This window comes from Helicoverpa armigera, chromosome 7 (assembly GCF_030705265.1).
Source record: "Helicoverpa armigera isolate CAAS_96S chromosome 7, ASM3070526v1, whole genome shotgun sequence".
NCBI classification, from domain to species: domain Eukaryota; kingdom Metazoa; phylum Arthropoda; class Insecta; order Lepidoptera; family Noctuidae; genus Helicoverpa; species Helicoverpa armigera.
Genome location: NC_087126.1, coordinates 5,861,693 through 5,881,526, shown reverse-complemented (window position 1 = coordinate 5,881,526; position 19,834 = coordinate 5,861,693). Strand labels below are relative to the sequence as shown.

At 36.7% G+C, this 19,834-nt stretch overlaps 2 protein-coding genes across 2 annotated transcripts in view; both read right to left on the bottom strand.

The window, feature by feature from the left end:
• Diap1 (Death-associated inhibitor of apoptosis 1) overlaps window positions 1–1,087 on the bottom strand; it is a 141,308-nt gene extending 140,221 nt beyond the window's left edge. The window contains exon 1 of the mRNA XM_064035467.1: window positions 1,077–1,087. The gene's annotated coding sequence lies outside the window, so the exon portion shown is untranslated. The remainder of the gene's footprint in view (window positions 1–1,076) is intronic.
• A 1,983-nt stretch (window positions 1,088–3,070) lies between these two features.
• On the bottom strand, window positions 3,071–7,687 carry LOC110370320 (lamin-like protein). The gene is made up of 6 exons (XM_021326066.3): window positions 7,506–7,687; window positions 6,714–6,831; window positions 5,745–5,880; window positions 4,579–4,642; window positions 4,268–4,422; window positions 3,071–3,634 (listed from the first exon to the last, which is right to left on the bottom strand). The coding sequence occupies exons 1-6, from the start codon at window positions 7,587–7,589 to the stop codon at window positions 3,511–3,513; spliced, it is 681 nt and encodes a 226-aa protein (XP_021181741.3). The 5' UTR covers window positions 7,590–7,687; the 3' UTR covers window positions 3,071–3,510.
• Window positions 7,688–19,834: the final 12,147 nt, after the last annotated feature.

The window sequence follows — 19,834 nt, the reverse complement described above, 5'->3', positions numbered from 1 at the left end:
AAAATGTGTGAAAACCTACTGTAATTCACGCAACTTTGGTTTGTATATCTTTTCTAAGGTACAGAGGAGTACCCATTCCTACATAAGTTTAAGTATGAACTTTTAGTATCTACTGCATGTACGCTTGTCGCATATTATAGACGGAATAGGTACTTAAGAGGACGAATTGGAATTTTTGGCGCCAAGGATGTCAATTTTTCTCAGTAAATACAAAACGGATCAAAATACAACTTGGTTACCTGAAAGTTCATGATATAAACCTTATTTTGTTAGTTGTAGAAACATGATTAGGTAACTTTTATAACAGAGAAAAATATATCAAACATACCTCTTTTTAAAAAGAGATTCACATATTATGGGCAAACGGGACCGATTTAAGCCTCTTAACTTTTTTAGTAGTTGAGTATATACATACTCTTTAAAATTGTAGTAGGAATTTTTATTAAATTATCATTTCTAAATATTAAAATTACAAAACCATTTTGTCGCTTACGACTTTTAGTTATAAGCTAGCGCGCGTATTGTTATCCTCGCCCCGCTCAGACGCTCCGACCCCTTTTGGCGCCTTAGATGCGCGTGCCGGTTATGGAATTATTGTTGACCAATTCCTCGCCTTAAGTAAATGGAAACCTTAAGAATTAAAGAAGCGCAGGACATGGCTGAATTGAATAAGATCTGAGTAATTGAAAAGATTGCAATTTTCTTTGGACTTCGATATAGGTTTTTTATTATACTATTTATAATTATAATTGACTGACTTTAAAGTTCATATAACAGTCACTAATCACACACACGCAAAATATTTTTCCCGTATATATGAGTCTATTTTTAGTACTAATCGAAATTGATTATACATTTTATTGCTCAATCCATAATTTTAAATGTTAATAACTTGTTGGCTTAGTGTAGAAATATGGAAATATTTTGCGGTAGCCAGATAAACAATGATGATGTCCTCCTAGCCGATTATCGGCTACGGCGGCTGTTCTCATGTAAGGAGATTAGCCAACTACGCAGGACATATTATAGTGCACGAGCATTTGCGCAGACACAGGTGCACTCCCTATTCCTTAACTCTCATAGCCCGATGGGACGGTAATCCGACACGATCGGAGAGAGATCAGGCGCAGGACCGACATTTACGTGCTCTCCGATGCACGGGTGTATCAATCACCAGCTTCCAGGCTCCGGGCTGCTTTGTGAAAGTCTTCTAAAACCCACAAAGCGATTTCGGCCCGACTCGGGAATCGAACCCGAGACCTCGTGCTCAGCAGCCGCGCTTGCGACAGCTAGACCAACGAGGCAGTCAATAAACAATAATAATCTATGGAACCTTATGTCAAATTGCTCGTGTTGGGTTTTTACGCGATTTATATATGTAGGATTTTTTATGAAGATGTAAACTGGCTAGAGCTATCAAAAGCTGCGTATATTCCCACCTTTTCATAAATTCGCGTTTTATATAAAAGCCGAACCAAATCTATTTGTTTCAATGTGATTTGGTGTTAAGATAGGAAGGCACGATGAAGATCGCTGTGGCAATTGTTTTTGTGGTAGCATTATGTTCGCACGTGTGTGAAGTGACGAGCGCTCCGTCAAATTCACCGGCCGTCAGCGGCTACGGTCCGGCTCCAGCGCCAGAAAAACATTTATCCGAGAGGATCAGAGAAGGAGTGGTATGTAATTTTATACAAATTGAATTTAGTATATAGCTATTATATTTTTAACGACAGAAAGTTTAAACATAGAACAAATATAGTTTCCACAAATGAAGTTTGCCTTTACGTTATAATGCACTCATTGTAATCAGATCATAACATGCATTATTAAACGAGTTAAGACTAAGTTTTCCTGTTATTTATCTATTATTTACTCATGTGTGTGTAGGGAAAATGTAATAATGATAAGGAAAAATATCTTATTTGATTTGTACATACAATAAATTAATTCATACTTAGTCATTAAACAGTTTTAATATTTGTACGATATAAACAATACAGTTTTACATATATCGCAAATATGTTAATTACTCATAAAATTTATGATTTCAGGGTAAAGCGGTACACGCGGCCATGGTAGTAAAAACTGTCGCTCACGGGCTTCACAGCATCCGTGAACATAAAGAGCAACATGATTCAGGAGCGTCGGCGGGACACAGCAGTGGACATTCTCCCCGCGTTGTGAAACAAACTGGCACAAACTTTTTAGTTCTCCACTAATTATTTTTAACCTAGGTACTTTACTAAATACTGCTTACTTAGGTAGTACTACTTTATTAAGTGAAAGTGTGACTGATAGTGAAACTTCATCATGAAGCTTTGTGCCATGTGCATCACAGAGTACATTATTGCTATACATGCGCATGTTATCTGATAAAGCACATGTACACATGTAGGATAAGAATTACGTGTAAGAAACATAGACTTAAATACTCGTGTGAAGAAGAAATGAGATTAGCAATAAAAAACCTAAACTGAAATAAAATGGGCATTTTCTTTAAATCACCTTCCAGCTATTTTTAGTTGTCTATTTACGTACAACGTGGAGGTGAATGAAAGCGCATCTTCAGTTGTGAACAAAGATACGAGGTATTGTATCTAGTTCGCCGACATATATCAAAGTTATGAAAGACGTGGTGCCGGCGTCTGGTGTAACAGGAGACGGTCTTCTAACAACTGGACTGTCGCCAACAATGGAACGGAGCCGACACGAGGCACCGCCCACTGCACTTTGTGAATGATCAATACGTGCCCATAAGATCTTACATGGATTCTTATACTTAGCACCTTTCGTAGAAAAGTTTGATACAATAATTATGCGAGGAAATACTAGTTTTGTCTTTGTTAATTTAATATCAGAATCACGAATTAAAAACCTCAATGTAAGTGTAATGTGCGTTAAAATTTTCAGTAATACCTATATTGTTTTAGCTTGTAAATACTTTATGATACGGAGTCAAAAAAAGCAAATAGTCTGAGTTTGTGTGATAACATACTTATCCCAACTTTTAGTTCATTAGAAAGTTCATGTTATCTAAAGTCCTTCTAAAACTTCATTATAACATCATGAAGTTTAGATGAAAATAAAAGCTGCAAGGAAAAAAGTTTATAGAAAAACAAACAACCCGGAATATTCTATCTTCTCTTTATTATGTAGGTACTCAGATGCTATTACTCAGGGCTCTACTTAATACAAAAGATCCAATTTGATAAAGTAATGAGTAATTTGATAAATACGTACTTATAACGGGAAAATTACAACACAGCTGAAATTGTAGCTTAAATTGTATCTAAGTACGAGCTTGTTACATTTGATAATTGAATGAAAACGTTCTCAATTCTTCGTTCGGAATTTTACATCTGTCTGTTTTCTTATATTTTATCATTCTCTAAGTATGCTAAAGTATACCAATTACTAAAGTATCTGTTAAATTAAGTGAAGTTTAAACAATAGTAATGCATGTGAATATTTGTTACAATCTACTTATAAAAATAGAGAACTTTACAATAATTACTTCTTTTCTGTAGAGAAATTCATGAAATTGTTCCGATTAACAAGTAACTTGTGTTTATCGTTTAATGCTTCAAGCTTTTCAGTGAGCTCCTTTACTTTTGCATCTAATTCCACTTTACCTCTGTAAAGGGAAATATAATTAAAAGTCTTTGTTCTGTAACATACTTGCATAGTCAATTCTGTCTGTCGGGATTTTGAATTACGTTATTTACTTGACGGGAGACAAAATGTTTGAACTAAAAATAATTTTCGATCCGATCTAGAATCAAAATTGGAAATCACATTTTGTGAATTGCGACACCTGGTATGAGTATTGCTTTGAAATAGCTTCTTTGAACCATTCGTGTCTGCACCAATTTAATGCAAGAACGTTCAGAAAATGAGGTTACAGGTTTGGTGACCCTTCACAAACTTACGACTGTACTACCATTTAAAAATATTTTTTCAAGCTATAAAAGTTATGTTTTTTGCAGTCAAGAATAACGTCAAAAACTGGCCTGGAAACAATAAGCAATAATGTTCATCAAGTATCAAACGACAACAGCCATTCAGTAGAAAAACAAAATAAATAAGACCCTTTGTGGATTCGTTTTTCTTTTGCGTAGGGATTGACTGTCAATCGAATAGCATTTTTTATAAGGAGTTTGGAGAAAACGAAATAGGTACGTGCTGAGTGTCCCAAACTTTTTTTTAGCTTAACGAACTTTTTTTGGGAGAATATTAATAAAGTCTGGTTATTAAAAAAGTTACTCACATGATTTCAAGAAGATCTTCAGGTAAGGATGGTTTGAGCTGGTTGAGTTGAGATTTTAACTCGTCAACCATTGCTTGTCGCTTTTGCAACTCATCTTCCAGTTCCGAGACTTTAGCATTGACGTTTTCAGTCTCCTTATTAACCTCTTCTTCATGCTGTTTTATAATCAAAATATGTACGTAATATTTATTGTTTCCTAATGTTTTGGTATAATTGCAGAATGAGTGAATAACATAATACTACATATAAGTAAAACAAATTATATAGTCGATAGGTAAATTAAAAGTAAGCAACAGGCAAAAAAAACTTACGTAGTAACCACGAGTTTTCCTGAAACGATCTGCTATTTCTTGTAACGTGTCTTCATATTGACGTCTGTGAAAAAGTAATTTTTATAAAGCTAATCTAACTTACAAATATGACCAGTAAAAACGATAAAATACATAGGGTTAAGAAAAGTATATGCCAGAAAGAGCTGATAAAAAGGGACGTGTTTGTGTGAATGTGTTAACGGATATTGCAATCACATGCATGGAAAACACTGACGGACAAAGGAAAAAAGGTAGCAAGCTGAAGTCTTGTTTTAGGTTTAATCCCAGAACACCCTAATTGTACCTAGTTAAAAAAAAAAACTAAGTATAGTACTGGAGTATCAACTCGGTACTTATTTATTTAAGATGTTAATTAAGTACAACCCATAATACGTGGGAATTTTAAGCGCCTTAAGAATTTGTTGAAGCAACATCTTATGACGAAGTGTGGAGTAGGTGCGAAATATTTAAGATCTAAGAATTCCCATTATTTTTACACACACGTGAAAGCGATACTTCATTATGTAGTTATAATGACTTATCTAGTTGTTGGAAACTTAGCTTCATAAATACCGATATATTGTGCTTGGGTAGAAGATCACATTAACAGTAGAGTAGATTTAAATATACCTATAGATCGGTAACGATGTCTATCTTATAATATTTGGACAATAAGTGTTTTTTCTTTATATTACTTGAATATTTTTATATATAAGAATGCTGACAAACTCCATTAAAGTACAAATACACAATACTCAATTTGAATTAAATCCTATGTAAATAAAGTAACAACGAAAATAATGAATAGGTGTTGGCTCAATAGAAAACCAGTGAACCGTTCTTGTAGCTATGTGTATTGGATGTCACCGAGACTTTTGTTCTGTTTATAATTGAAAAGGCAGGTAGATAAAGGGTTGGAATCTGTGTGTCAATAGGTGGCTAGGTATAGCCTTTATAGGCCTTCCAATAACGTATATAGCACACGTATCTGATACCTACTTGAATTAGTGACCGAAATAAATGTAATAAATGTATTACCTAATGCATCCATTGAGAAAGTAATCATGTTAAGTAAATCATGCTAACTCAGAAAGGTACGAACCTTAATCGCCGCCAAAGATTAATGAAATCCATTGATTACCTAAAGTAACAAACTTCTAACTTACATAAGGAGTTCTGTTTCCTGTGCTTCTTGCTCCACTGACTTAGCCAGTTCACTTTGAGTCTCCCGTGCCCGCTCCACACTGTTGCTTATATCATCGCTTTGGCGTTTCAGCTGCATACGCTTTGCAGTTAATCGAACTGTAACAAAACAGCTTACAAATCTAATATGTGTATTCAATTTAGAATCTTCTGTAGGTCTAATATTCTTTAGGTTTTCCGCTACTACAGATGAACTACCCTGATATCTACGCCAGTCAGGCCCATAAATTGATGTTTCCTATCATATGACTAGTTGAGCACTCATTCAATAAGAAAATTCCTAGAGTCCGTTCAAATCGTGTGTTCTGAAAGTTACGAGTAGTATCATTACCTACCTATATTTCTAGTTGGGTACTTGTGGAAACTGAACTGTTGGTATTTAACAAAAATATCTCATAAAGGAATAGTTATGTCAGGAAATGTTTCAATTTTCAAATATGTGCAATCGTCATGCTGGCTCCTTATTTTAAGGTGTATAAAAACGTCACTCAAAAATCTACCTATCGCGCAACTTTGCTTTGTTGATGTGCTAGGGGCACTAATCACGTTCCCAAAAATTTACTGCGGTAATCTTTAATGCCACTGAAATTAGCCGAGTCATACTGACTAGCCCTTTCCTAGTCCGCACCGAAGCGCGGATGATGTATGAATTGGAGCAAACAACGCTCCTATCAGAAGAAATAGCTCATTGCGGTCAATATGATTGATTGGTGAACATACAATAAATAACGTATCATTTTAAAATGCTATTGTAAAATAAGTTGTAAAGTCTGTAGGTTGTTCGTCTGTGTGTAGTCACATTGTTATTTTATTATTATTTGACATCTATTTATAAGTCTTTGTTTGGCAAACCTAATGAGGCTGATTAAGCGCAGCAGCCCTCAAGCTTCAGTAAAAATAATGCTGAAAAAAAATGGCTAGGTAAAACTTACCATTTTCAAGTTTAAGCCGTTCAATTTCTGTGTTCAATGAACGGGTAACTCGCAACGCGGTCATCGTGTCCCGGTATTTCTGCTCGTTCTCCGCATCCAATGCGGGTAATGCTGAGCGCTGAAGCGTTACAGATAACATCACTATCATATAACTGGGTGTATCAATATTATGTTAAGTGACATTCGGTATTATACGTGTCATAGAGCGGACCAGTGACACTTTAATACCCTAGTTAGTTTAATCGGAAACAGGTATTCCCAGTCAGCTTATTTAATTATCTAAAGTCTAGGCCTAAAAGGCATTATTGAAAAGCATATGGCATTATGTAGTTGCCAGCTGCTAAATGTCTCTGGATGAAATTTACCTCGAAAAATAAAAGATATTTTTCTAAGTTAGAATCCAAAATATTTCATACATAATTAGATAGCTACGTAGGCCATGACAAACAGCAGTGAGCGTATTGCTCATTCGAGAAACTTAGGAATACTTTTCTTGAACAATTCCATTACTTAGGTATTTAAAAACAATTTTCTGAATATCAATATTCATATTCGGTAATAAAATAGTTTAACTTCTAATTAGTTTCTTTGGACCAAAAAATAACTTGTGAGAAATAGCACACAAAAGGCAAACATGTTAAATGTGTATTAAAATGTAATTTTGCTATTAGGGAACGTCAAGGACCTTTAAGGGGTTGCAATAGCTATTTCTTTAGCTATTGCAATAGTCACAATATACATTATTTATCGTTCTTAGCTGTTATTATACTAGCTGCATAAATCATTACTTACCTGGACGACTAAATCATTTTCAATTTCTTCCAAATTAGATTTTAGTAAGCATATTTCAACTTGCTGTTCTTCTGGCCTGAACATTGTTTTAATTAATTATAATTGTGTTAAAACTCAACAAAATGTACTCTGAATATGGAAAATGCAGGAAATTCCTTTCTAACAAATGATGCACGCAAAACTTTTTATTTGCCGCCAAATAAAGACTTCAATTTTATTTAAATTCAATGGAACACTCTTAAAAAAAAAACACATTTTTTTTGTTGCCTGTATTCTCTATGGTTAAGGCCAAATAGGTTTTATGATTTCGATATTTGAAAACTTTTTATTGAATACAATGAAACGCGTATTGATAGTGTATTGTTAGACGTTCCGTATTTTATTGATAGATGGTTATTGAAATGACATTTCCTAATTTCCAATTTATTACGCATTGCATAGTTGTCTGTGAACTTTTGTGTAGTTAGAATTGAAACGAAAATTTAATTAGTTCTGAAATATAGTACCTATATAATAGAATAGTAATTAATTACTTACCTAGATACGCACACCAAAATTAAACAATATGTTTTCGCGTGGACATCATACGTGGATATCATATGTGAGTTTAAATTTTAGTGAGGACAAAGGTGTCGTGGGTTATGAAATAGCATAACTTTGAATATAACAGCATGAATTACGATTGTACCCTTATAATTTGTTGCCCGTAATAAAGGACAATGCCGGATTTTGTATGGACCCTGTCCCCACCCACCAACAGATTTGAAACTAGTGTCATCGGAAGCGCATCCTTCGATAGATCATGATTATCAAAACGATTTACTCCAAATGTATGGGGTTTTGGAAATACACGACATTTTTAACCACGCAACTCCGAGTAATTGGTTAACGAACTTGAAGTTAATTGATACTAAATTGTCTTATAGTTCCTAAACCCCATACTTTTGGAATATTTCTCCATAATAAGAAATGATCTATCAAATGAGGCACATCCAATGACACTTAGTTGAACTCTGTTGGAGGTGGTTAAGGTGTCCTTACGAAGTACTACACCGTCTCATCAAACCGATTATTTTAACCGATGATAACTCAAAAACTGCTTAAAAGATCTTGATGAAAATTAAATTAGACTAACTTTGAGATAGATTCTTTAAAATAAAAATAAAAACATCAAAATCGGTCCACCCAACTCCGAGTAATTGGTTAACAAACTTGAAGTTAATTGATTATTAAGGATACTAAATTGTCTTATAGTTCCTAAACCCCATACTTTTGGAATATCTCTCCATAATAAGAAATGATCTATTAAATGAGGCGCATCCAATGACACTACTTTCAAGTCTGTTGGTGGGTGGGGACGTTTTTAGGCATTGTCCTTACCAGTGTTTACGTGCCCAATTCAACAAAACAAAACCTGAGTTATTCAGGTGTGTTGGAACAAAATTATTTACCAGCCGTGATGTGAAGTTTTAAATACCTACATGAAATAAATTAATGTGGTTACTGTCACATAACGTCTTATCAGTCAGCTGTATGATAAATACCCGGCGAAATGCACATGCCGCTATCGTTTAGTTCAAAGATAAACACACTCGGTGTTGTTTACTGTTCAATTAAGGTAAAATGTTTAGCATAAGCGTTACACCACAACTTTCAGAGTTAATTACAAACCAGCGTCGAAAACTATTAATTTTATGTTATTCAAAATGTTTTTTTTAGATTTCCATTAGTGCCTATCTATCGATATCAAACAGGCTTATGTTCACCTAAAGAAACCAATTGTAAAAAAAAAACAATGTATTTATTTTTTTCCCGTTCTCAAGACACCGATCACATCCATTATTCAGTTTCCATACATATAGTCGCGATTTATTAGTATTAAAAATAAACAATGAGCGCTATCAGCGTTATTAGATAACAACCGCTCGTATTACCAGTGATTATTAAGTATCGAGTAGTAAGTTAGGTATTGAATTGATAAAGAATACGTAATTTCGATTATTTGCAATCAGATCATTAATTTGTGCAGGACATCAAGATCAAGCCTGTGTTGTGGATCTTCATCTTCATAATATGTGTGTCTCTTCACTAAGAAGGGAAGCACACAGTAATTAAAAAATATTCCTGTTCGCAACCATCGCATCAGTTGATCGCCCATCTAAAATATACTGTTCTCGCCAATATCACTTTGGAAAGTGGCATTCAACATTATAAGCGTAATTCGACACTATACGTGCCGATTTATTTCGTAATTGTTTTAGTTATGATTACGATTTGTAGCTTAATGTCAAGTCATAGGATTTAGTTCCGGAACGACAGCCAAACTGAGACAACATTTTAAGTAAGTTTGATTGATATATGTAGATATTGTCTGCTCATAATCAATTTGTTCCATAAAAAATAACTGTTTGCACATTGCCCCGCATCGTCGACACTGCAACAAACGTAGCCCAAGTCAACATCACAAATCATTAGATATTCCACGAAATACACGGCACTTGGACCACACGGCAATTGGAACCCATTTTTATATTTTTATTCATGTAGCATTTCGAAGAGGAAGAACCAGTTCGATTTGCAATGTCGTGGAAACGGCCGGCTGGACAGGGTCCCTAAGTAGTTTTGCTCCGACATTGTTCCATCAATATTATGTAGAACTATCCAAACGCAGAAATTCACTTCCAGTCATATCATGTGAAGTATTCATTTACTCATTTTTTTTGTTTTATTCTAGACAACTACAGGCGGGTATGTTGAAAGAGCCGAGTAAGTAGTGATTTTATGAGCGCTATAGTAAGTTCAACTCAGTTGTGCGCGCGGCCTTATGTGTGGGTAACCCTTGTACATATACAGTAACTTTGTGTGCGTGACAAGAGGTACAGTCGGGTACAATACAGTTATTTAGGGGTTGTATACGGGGGTTTAAAGAAAAACAGTTATTACGTAATTTAATGTTTATTTATTTATAATGATTCATCATCATCATCATCATCATTATAATGATTATGAATCGCTATTTGAAAAATCAAATGATGAATTTTCGGATTCGCTACTCTCCAAGGAGAATTATAAATTCTGACTCCAATGTCAAAATGTCTATAGTATTCTTCTTTTTTCTTTTCTACATGTCGACAAGTATTACGCCACATCCCTTCATCAATTTGACTTAAACGTTCATTTATGAGTTTCATTATTTTGTTATTTTGGTCGACATTATGCGAAGCAATATAACTTTTTAAAATTCCCCACACATTTTGTTTACATTATTATACTAGATTATACCTCTTTTTACATTCTTAGTCCACACTTTTATTTATTGTCCACGTACCCCGAGCTAGAAAATATGTACGGTAGACCGCACATCAGTGGTAACTGTCATGCACCTTAACTCAATAGTAATAAGTACGATTTTCCTATAAAACTGTTACCACTGACCTGACGTTGACTGTACTTAAGGAGTATTCAATTCTTAGATACTGTCAATGTCAATTTGAAAAGACGTATGAAAAAATAATGAAAAACTATATTTAATAATAAAAAGCTTTGAATGTCGTTTTATTTTTTGTAACGCTTTATCTGACTCCTTAATAATTTCTCCGCGAATAACTAGTATTTTCGTAAACGACTGTACCCATAAGAAAAAGTGATAAGAACACGTCATGCTCGGACGACGTCACTGTCACACGAATGAAAGTTGTATATTTACAAGCCGACGCACACATAGGGCCGCGCGCAAATCTGAGTTGAACTATCTATACCTAGTTATTGGTCCACTAGAAAACAAAACGTTCGAATAGCTTGGTCGCCTCCGATATAATTTAATGTCCGTCAAACAAGGTGTAGTTGTAATTGTAAATATTGTATAGTTGAAAAGGTTGTCGTAACGGAAATTCAGTAAAAAGCGAGAATTAAATATTTTTTCGAAACAAATTAAGGAATCACCAACGGCACTGCGTTCTACCACGGTAGGCGGTGAAGAGGATCTTGTGGTTTACATTGGTCACTACGAAATCAATCCTTTTACACGAACAGCACTCCGACAGGGCATCGAGCAGTTTGCTTTCGTATGCCGCATATCAGATAAAAAGTATTTTCAAGAATGTCGAATGCAGTTTCGTTTTGTAGAGAATTCCGATTTCATAACTGGTCAATATAGTCGATAAGTCAACATCAAATGTTTAGGACTTATTTAATGTATGATAAACCAATTCACTCCTATGGTGAAGCAAGTTTGGTGATGACAATCGCGAGCAAACAATGAGCCGCACACTTGTGACACGGACGGTCGCAAATATGGCCAATTCCAATATTGATTAATTATTCACAAAATTAATTCTTATTGAATCAAGTTTTTTGTACATGTAGTAGGTATTTAGAAAACAAAGAAACAGTTCGATTTTCTTTTACTTTTGTGAGAACGTGAAATTTCTTTGGTGATTGCATCAATTGATGTACACGACTGGTGATGTCTTGGACATACCTATTCGCTGCTGTTAAGAAAGTGATTTGTGCAGCTTTTCGAAAAGAACCTGTTCGTTTGCATTTTGCCTCGTAGACACGCCAGCAAACGAAATCAAGACAACGGCCGGAATCATTATTACATATGTATCTACTTTCGAATTCATATTCATTAGTTTGTTGTAAGCTAGCTGCGAAAGGATCCGATTGTTTGCATCAAAACCACGAAAAAGCAACTGTCATGTCCCATTGGCAAAAATTGAATTTTCTACAATAGTATGCCTTTCCGAAAGTGGCCAGCTCTTTGAAATCTGCCATCTTGAATACTATCGAAACAAAACTTACACAGGAAATTAAGAATTCAGTAGCAACTTTGGTTATGGAGAATAAAAAGTTGAAGGAAGATTTAAGTGCTTGTTTGGAACAAGAACTTGTTTGGAAGAAGAAATTAAATGTCTGAAGAACGATTGGATTGTCAGTACGGCTGCCCAGCCAAACGCAACGTTGCCGCGCGATGTTCCCGAGCGCCGTCGCGGCCGCGAGGCCCGCCGCCGCCGCCACCACGCAGTTCGCCGCCCGTGCCGCCGCCACCGCGAAAGTCGCACCAAGCGCGCCCCCACTGCCGGCCGCTGGCTCAGCCGAGCGCTACCTACGCGGCGGTGGCCAGTAAAACAGCGGTTGGGGAAAATACCAATGATAAATGGATTGTAGTGGAACACAACAGCAAGCGAAATAAAACTGTCGGCAGTTTCCGTTCTTTGTGTAATTTCTTCAATGTCTGTTATTTGTTTGTTTAAATTGATGATGTCTTTAGGGGTCCGTTCACACAGACCGGTTCGGAGAGGAGAGCAAATTCTTAAATTAAAACTTAGTATTTGAAGTAAGATTTATTTTTGCATGCGTGCACATTCAAAAATAAACCACGAACAAGCAACTGTCATGTTCCATTGATATAAATTGAATTTCCTACAAGAGTATGCCTTAACGAAAGTGGCCGGCACTTTGAAATGAAACTGTCGGCAGTTTTCGTCCTTTGTATAATTTCTTTCATGTCTGTTATTTGCCTGGTGATTGTGTACATTGATGATGTCTTTTACACATTCGTCGGTGTTTTCTATGTTTTTAGAATGCATTAATTTCCTATTTTCGGCCACGTCAACACCGAATCAGCGACAAAGGACAATGCCGGATTTTGTATGGACCCTGTCCCCACCCACCAACAGACTTGAAACTAGTGTCATCGGAAGCGCATCCTTCGATAGATCATGATTATCAAAACGATTTACTCCAAATGTATGGGGTTTTGGAAATACACGACATTTTAATATCCTTAATAAATAATCAATAAACGTCAAGTTTGTTAACCAATTACTCGGAGTTGCGTGGACCGATTTTGATTATTTTTAATGCAAAGAAGGTGTCTCAACGTTAGTCCGATATAATTTTCATCGGGATATTTTTAGCAACTTTTGAGTTATCAGCGGTTAGAATGATAATTGGTTAAATGATTTTGTATGGACCTTTACTGACTCCAACAGAGTTGAACCTAGTGTCATCAGAAGCGCCTTATCCGATAGATTTTTTTATTGCGACGACATACTCTAACTGTTTGGGGTTTAATGAATTATTTTTTATTTTTAGATTATTCAAATCTCATAATTGTTTTTTTTTTTTAATATGAACGTTTACTAGTCATTGGATACCTACATGAAGTGGGCTGCCGTTGTAAGACGACTAAAAAGTCACGGTGTATGCCTACTAACCTAACCTAACGTTACGTTAATTGTGGATACTAAAATGTCGAATATTTCCAAAACCCCATACATTTGGCGTAAATCGTTATGATAGTCATGATCTATCAAAGGAGGCGCTTCCGATGATACTAGTTTCAAGTCTGTTGGTGGTGGTGAAGATGTCCTCACGACATCCTACATTGCCTCTTCAAACCGATTATTTTAAGCGATGATAACTAAAAAACTGCTTAAAAGATCTTGATGAAAATTACATTAGACTAACTTTGAGATAGATTCTTTAAAATAAAAATAATAACATCAAAATCGGTCCACCCAACTCTGAGTAATTGGTTAACAAACTTGAAGTTAATTGATTATTAAGGATACTAAATTGTCTTATAGTTCCTAAACCCCATACTTTTGGAATATGTCTCCATAATAAGAAATGATCTATTAAATGAGGCGCATCCAATGACACTACTTTCAAGTCTGTTGGTGGGTGGGGACGTTTTTAGGCATTGTCCTTTTGTCTTTCGTTATACTTTCGACTTTCTTATGATTCGGAGATTTATGATCACTGCCACTGGTGCAATTTAAACACAAGGAATCAAAAGAAAACGACAAAGACGACTTTTTTATTTTTTAAGAAAATAACTCTTTTATTCAAAAGACTACTAACTACAACTACTAACGACAGTTGGGAACAAGTGTTTAACTCTGCACAGTCTGGCTTCAACATTGTCTATAGATGGCTAGAAAGTAACATCCTAACCTTAAACGTCAACAAAACCAAATACATCGCATTTGCGCACAGACTGAACCTCCTTCCCCATGCCTCTCTTAAGATAATTGCACATGATTGCACAGACTGTTTCACTTGTTGTTGTGTCACTGTTTGAGTTCATGCCGATCTCTCTTAAGAACAGATGGAATAAAATATCTAGGCGTTACAGTTGATCAGACTCTAACCTTCAAACGGCACTTGGATATACTTGTTGCCAGAATGCGGAAGCTTATATATATATTCAGGAATCTCAGAAACATTGCCGACCGACGAACAATCAAGATGGTTTATTATGCTCTGTGTCAATCAGTCATAGATTACTGCATAACATCGTGGGGCGGTGCCAGTAAATCCTATCTTATAGAAGTAAAAGGGCCCAGCGTGCCATTCTCAAGGTCGCTTTTGGACTTCCTTTCCGGTTTCCGTTTCATGAACTTTATAAAGAATGGGACATCCTGTCTGTTAGGCAATCCTTTATTTTACATACCATTCTTAGGAAACATGCCCAATTGCAGTTTGACCCAAACTTAAACTCTAACAAACGGCGGAAAGATAAGGTCTGTCCAACTACTAGATCAACATAGTCAAACCACTATTCATGTCACTCATGTGCTTCACAAAACCGAATTTTAATTTTTGTTTCACTTTTTTAATAGGTATTAGTATTTATGCTTTATCACTCTTCGTTACCATCCTGTTTGCCATGTAACAAATATTGTATAAATTGGATGCTAGCACCGGGGAGAGGCCTGGTGACCTGTAATTCAGGTATTTACATACCTACCATAGGCACCAGTCTCTCATAATGTTACGTTCATATATATACTATAAGCAACTGTGTTTAGTTTTTAAGGTAACTTTGTGATGAGAAAAATAAAGAGTTATATTAATTAAATTCAAAAAACTGCCTGCAGCATTTCGAAAAGAAACTGTTCGTTTGCAGTTTGCCTCGTGGACACGGCAGCAAACGAAACCAAGAAAACGGCCGGAATCGACATCACATACTTTCGTATTAATATTCATTAGTTTGTTGTAAGGTAGCTGTGAAAAGAAAAGATTGTTTGCATCAACATCACGAAAAAGCAACTGTCATGTCCCATTGGCATAAATTGAATTTTCTACAAGAGTATGCCTTAACGAAATGGCCGGCACTTTGAAACGAAACTGTCGGCAGTTTTCGTTCTTTGTGTAGTTTCTTTAATGTCTGTTGTTTCTCTGGCGATTGTGTATATTGATTATGTCTCGGACACATTCGCTGCTGTTAAGTCAGTGATTGTGCAGCATTTCGAAAAGAAACTGTTCGTTTGCAGTTTGCCTCGTGGACACGGCAGCAAACGAAACCAAGAAACGGCCCGAATCATTATCACATACTTTCGTATTCATACTCATTAGTTTGTTGTAAGGTAGCTGTGAAAGGAAAAGATTGTTTGCATCAACACCACGAAAAAGCAACTGTCATGTCCCATTGGCATAAATTGAATTTTCTACAGGAGGTATGCCTTAACGAAAGTGACCGGCACTTTGAAACAAAACTGTCGGCAGTTTTCGTTCCTTGTATAATTTCTTTCCTGTCTGTTATTTCCCTGGTGATTGTGTACATTGATGATGTCTTTTACACATTCGTCGGTGTTTCCTCTGTTTGTAGAATTCATTAATTTCCTATTTTCGGCCACGTCAACACCGAATCAGCGACAAATTTTGTCCTTCGTTATACTTTAGACTTTCTTATGATTCGGAGATTTATAACCACTGACACTGGTGCAATTTAAAAACAAGGGATCAAAAGAAAACGACAGAGATATGGTACAAATAATAAGCGGTATATTAACTATTTAATTTACATAGAACATTTTTATATTATTTTTGGATCCAAAGTTCCACTCTATTCGAAATGATGATTGTGCGTCGCTGCGGGATCGTGTCGTAAGGTGATTAGTCCGAGTCGTCGTGAACTTTGCGTCAACGTCTTATACTATGGCGTTGGGATACAGACGCAAGAAACTATCAACATAGTGGCTTCTTGAAGCGGGCTCTGCGTGGATTGTGTCGTATCCTAAGAACCACAACAACTTGAAGAGCGCTCGTCGCAACGTCTGCAACACTCTTGTTTTCATGTTATTCAATGCAATGATGGTGGTGATTATATGTTTATCCTCGGAATTTTAATGATCGACTGTTTTACTTTTTTTGGAAATTCCCCTTTTATTCAAGAGTATGCCTTGACGAAAGTGGCCGGCACTTTGAAACGACACTGTCGGCAGTTTTCGTTCTTTGTGTAAGTTCTTTCATGTCTGTTATTTCCCTGGTGATTGCGTATATTGATGATGTCTTGGACATATTCGCTGCTGTTAAGTCAGTGATTTGTGCAGCATTTCGAAAATAATCTGTTCGTTTGCAGTTTGCCTCGCGGACACGGCAGAACGAAATCAAGAAAATTGCCGGAATCGAGATCACATACTTTCGTATTCATATTCATTAGTTTGTTGTAAGGTAGCTGTGAAAGGATAAGATTGTTTGCATCAACACGACGAAAAAGCAACTGTCATGTCCCATTGGCATAAATTGAATTTTCTACAAACTGAATACTATCGAAACAAAACTTACACACGAAATTAAGAATTCAGTAGCAACTTTGGTTATGGAGAATAAAAAGTTGAGGGAAGATTTCAGTGCTGCTAATAAAAAGTGCACTTGATTGGAAGAAGAAATTAAGTACGAATAACGAAACGATTGTCTGCCGTCGCGACCGCGCGGTCCGCCGCTGCCGCCACCACGCAGTCCGCCGCCCGTGCCGCCGCCACCGCGAAGGTCACCCCGAGCGCGCCCCCACTGCCGGCCGCTGGCTCAGCCGAGCGCTACCTACGCGGCGGTGGCCAGTAAAATAGCAGTTGGGGAAAATAACAATGATAAATGGATATGTAGTGGAACACAAAAGCAAGCGAAGTAAAACTGTCGGCAGTTATTTGTTTGCATAAATTGAATTTTCTACAAGAGTATGCGTTAACGAAAGTGGCCGGCACTTTGAAACAAAACTGTCGGCAGTTTTCGTTCTTTGTATAATTTATTTCATGTCTGTTATTTCCCTGGTGAGTGTGTATATTGTTTATGTCTCGGACACATTCGCTGCTGTTAAGTCAGTGATTGTGCAGCATTTCGAATAGAAACTGTTCGTTTGCAGTTTGCCTCGTGGACACGGCAGCAAACGAAACCAAGAAAACGGCCCGAATCATTATCACATACTTTCGTATTCATATTCATTACTTTGTTGTAAGGTAGCTGCGAAAGGATAAGATTGTTTGCATCCACACCACGAAAAAGTACCTGTCATGTCCCATTGGCATAAATTGAATTTTCTACAGGAGTATGCCTTAACGAAAGTGACCGGCACTTTGAAACAAAACTGTCGGCAGTTTTCGTTCTTTGTATAATTTCTTTCATGTCTGTTATTTCCTTGGTGATTGTGTACATTGATGATGTCTTTTACACATTCGTCGGTGTTTCCTCTGTTTGTAGAATTCATTAATTTCCTATTTTCGGCCACGTCAACACCGAATCAGCGACAAATTTTGTCCTTCGTTATACTTTAGACTTTCTTATGATTCGGAGATTTATAACCACTGACACTGGGGCAATTTAAAAACAAGGGATCAAAAGAAAACGACAGAGATATGGTACAAATAATAAGCGGTATATTAACTATTTAATTTACATAGAACATTTTTATATTATTTTTGGATCCAAAGTTCCACTCTATTCAAAATGATGATTGTTCGTCGCTGCGGGATCGCGTCGTCGTAAGGTGATTAGTCCGAGTCGTCGTGAACTTTGCGTCAACGTCTTATACTATGGCGTTGGGATACAGACGCAAGAAACTATCAACATAGTGGCTTCTTGAAGCGGGCTCTGCGTGGATTGTGTCGTATCCTAAGAACCACAACAACTTGAAGAGCGCTCGTCGCAACGTCTGCAACACTCTTGTTTTCATGTTATTCAATGCAATGATGGTGGTGATTATATGTTTATCCTCAGAATTTTAATGACCGACTATTTAACTTTTTTTGAAAATTCCCCTTTTATTCAAGAATATGCCTTAACGAAAGTGGCTGGCACTTTTTCGTCTGTTGCTGTCGCTGCTGTTAAGTCAGTGATTGTGCAGCATTTCGAAAAGAAACTGTTCGTTTGCAGTTTGCCTCGTGGACACGGCAGCAAACGAAACCAAGAAAACGGCCGGAATCGACATCACATACTTTCGTATTCATATTCATTAGTTTGTTGTAAGGTAGCTGTGAAAGGAAAAGATTGTTTGCATCAACACCACGAAAAAGCAACTGTCATGTCCCATTGGCATAAATTGATTTTTTTACAAGAGTATGCCTCAACGAAAGTGGCCGGCACTTTTTCGTTCTTTGTGCAGTATCTTTAATGTCTGTTGTTTCTCTGGTGATTGTGTATATTGATGATGTCTTGGTCACATTCGCTGCTGTTAAGTCAGTGATTTGTGCAGCATTTCGAAAACAATCTGTTCGTTTGCAGTTTGCCTCGCGGACACGGCAGAACGAAATCAAGAAAATTGCCGGAATCGAGATCACATACTTTCGTATTCATATTCATTAGTTTGTTGTAAGGTAGCTGCGAAGGGATAAGATTGTTTGCATCAACACGACGAAAAAGCAACTGTCATGTCCCATTGGCATAAATTGAATTTTCTACAAACTGAATACTATCGAAACAAAACTTACACAGGAAATTAAGAATTCAGTAGCAACTTTGGTTATGGAGAATAAAAAGTTGAGGGAAGATTTCAGTGCTGCTAATAAAAAGTGCACTTGATTGGAAGAAGAAATTAAGTACGAATAACGAAACGATTGTCTGCCGTCGCGACCGCGCGGTCCGCCGCTGCCGCCACCACGCAGTCCGCCGCCCGTGCCGCCGCCACCGCGAAGGTCACCCCGAGCGCGCCCCCACTGCCGGCCGCTGGCTCAGCCGAGCGCTACCTACGCGGCGGTGGCCAGTAAAATAGCAGTTGGGGAAAATACCAATGATAAATGGATATGTAGTGGAACACAAAAGCAAGCGAAGTAAAACTGTCGGCAGTTAATTGTTTGCATCAACACCACGAAAAAGCAACTGTCATGTCCCATTGGCAAATTGAATTTTCTACAAGAGTATGCCTTAACGAAAGTGGCACTTTGAAACAAAACTGTCGGCAGTTTTCGTTCTTTGTATAATTTCTTTCATGTCTGTTATTTCCCTGGTGATTGTGTACATTGATGATGTCTTTTACACATTCGTGATGTGAAGTTTTAAATACCTACATGAAATAAATTAATGTGGTTACTGTCACATAATGTCTA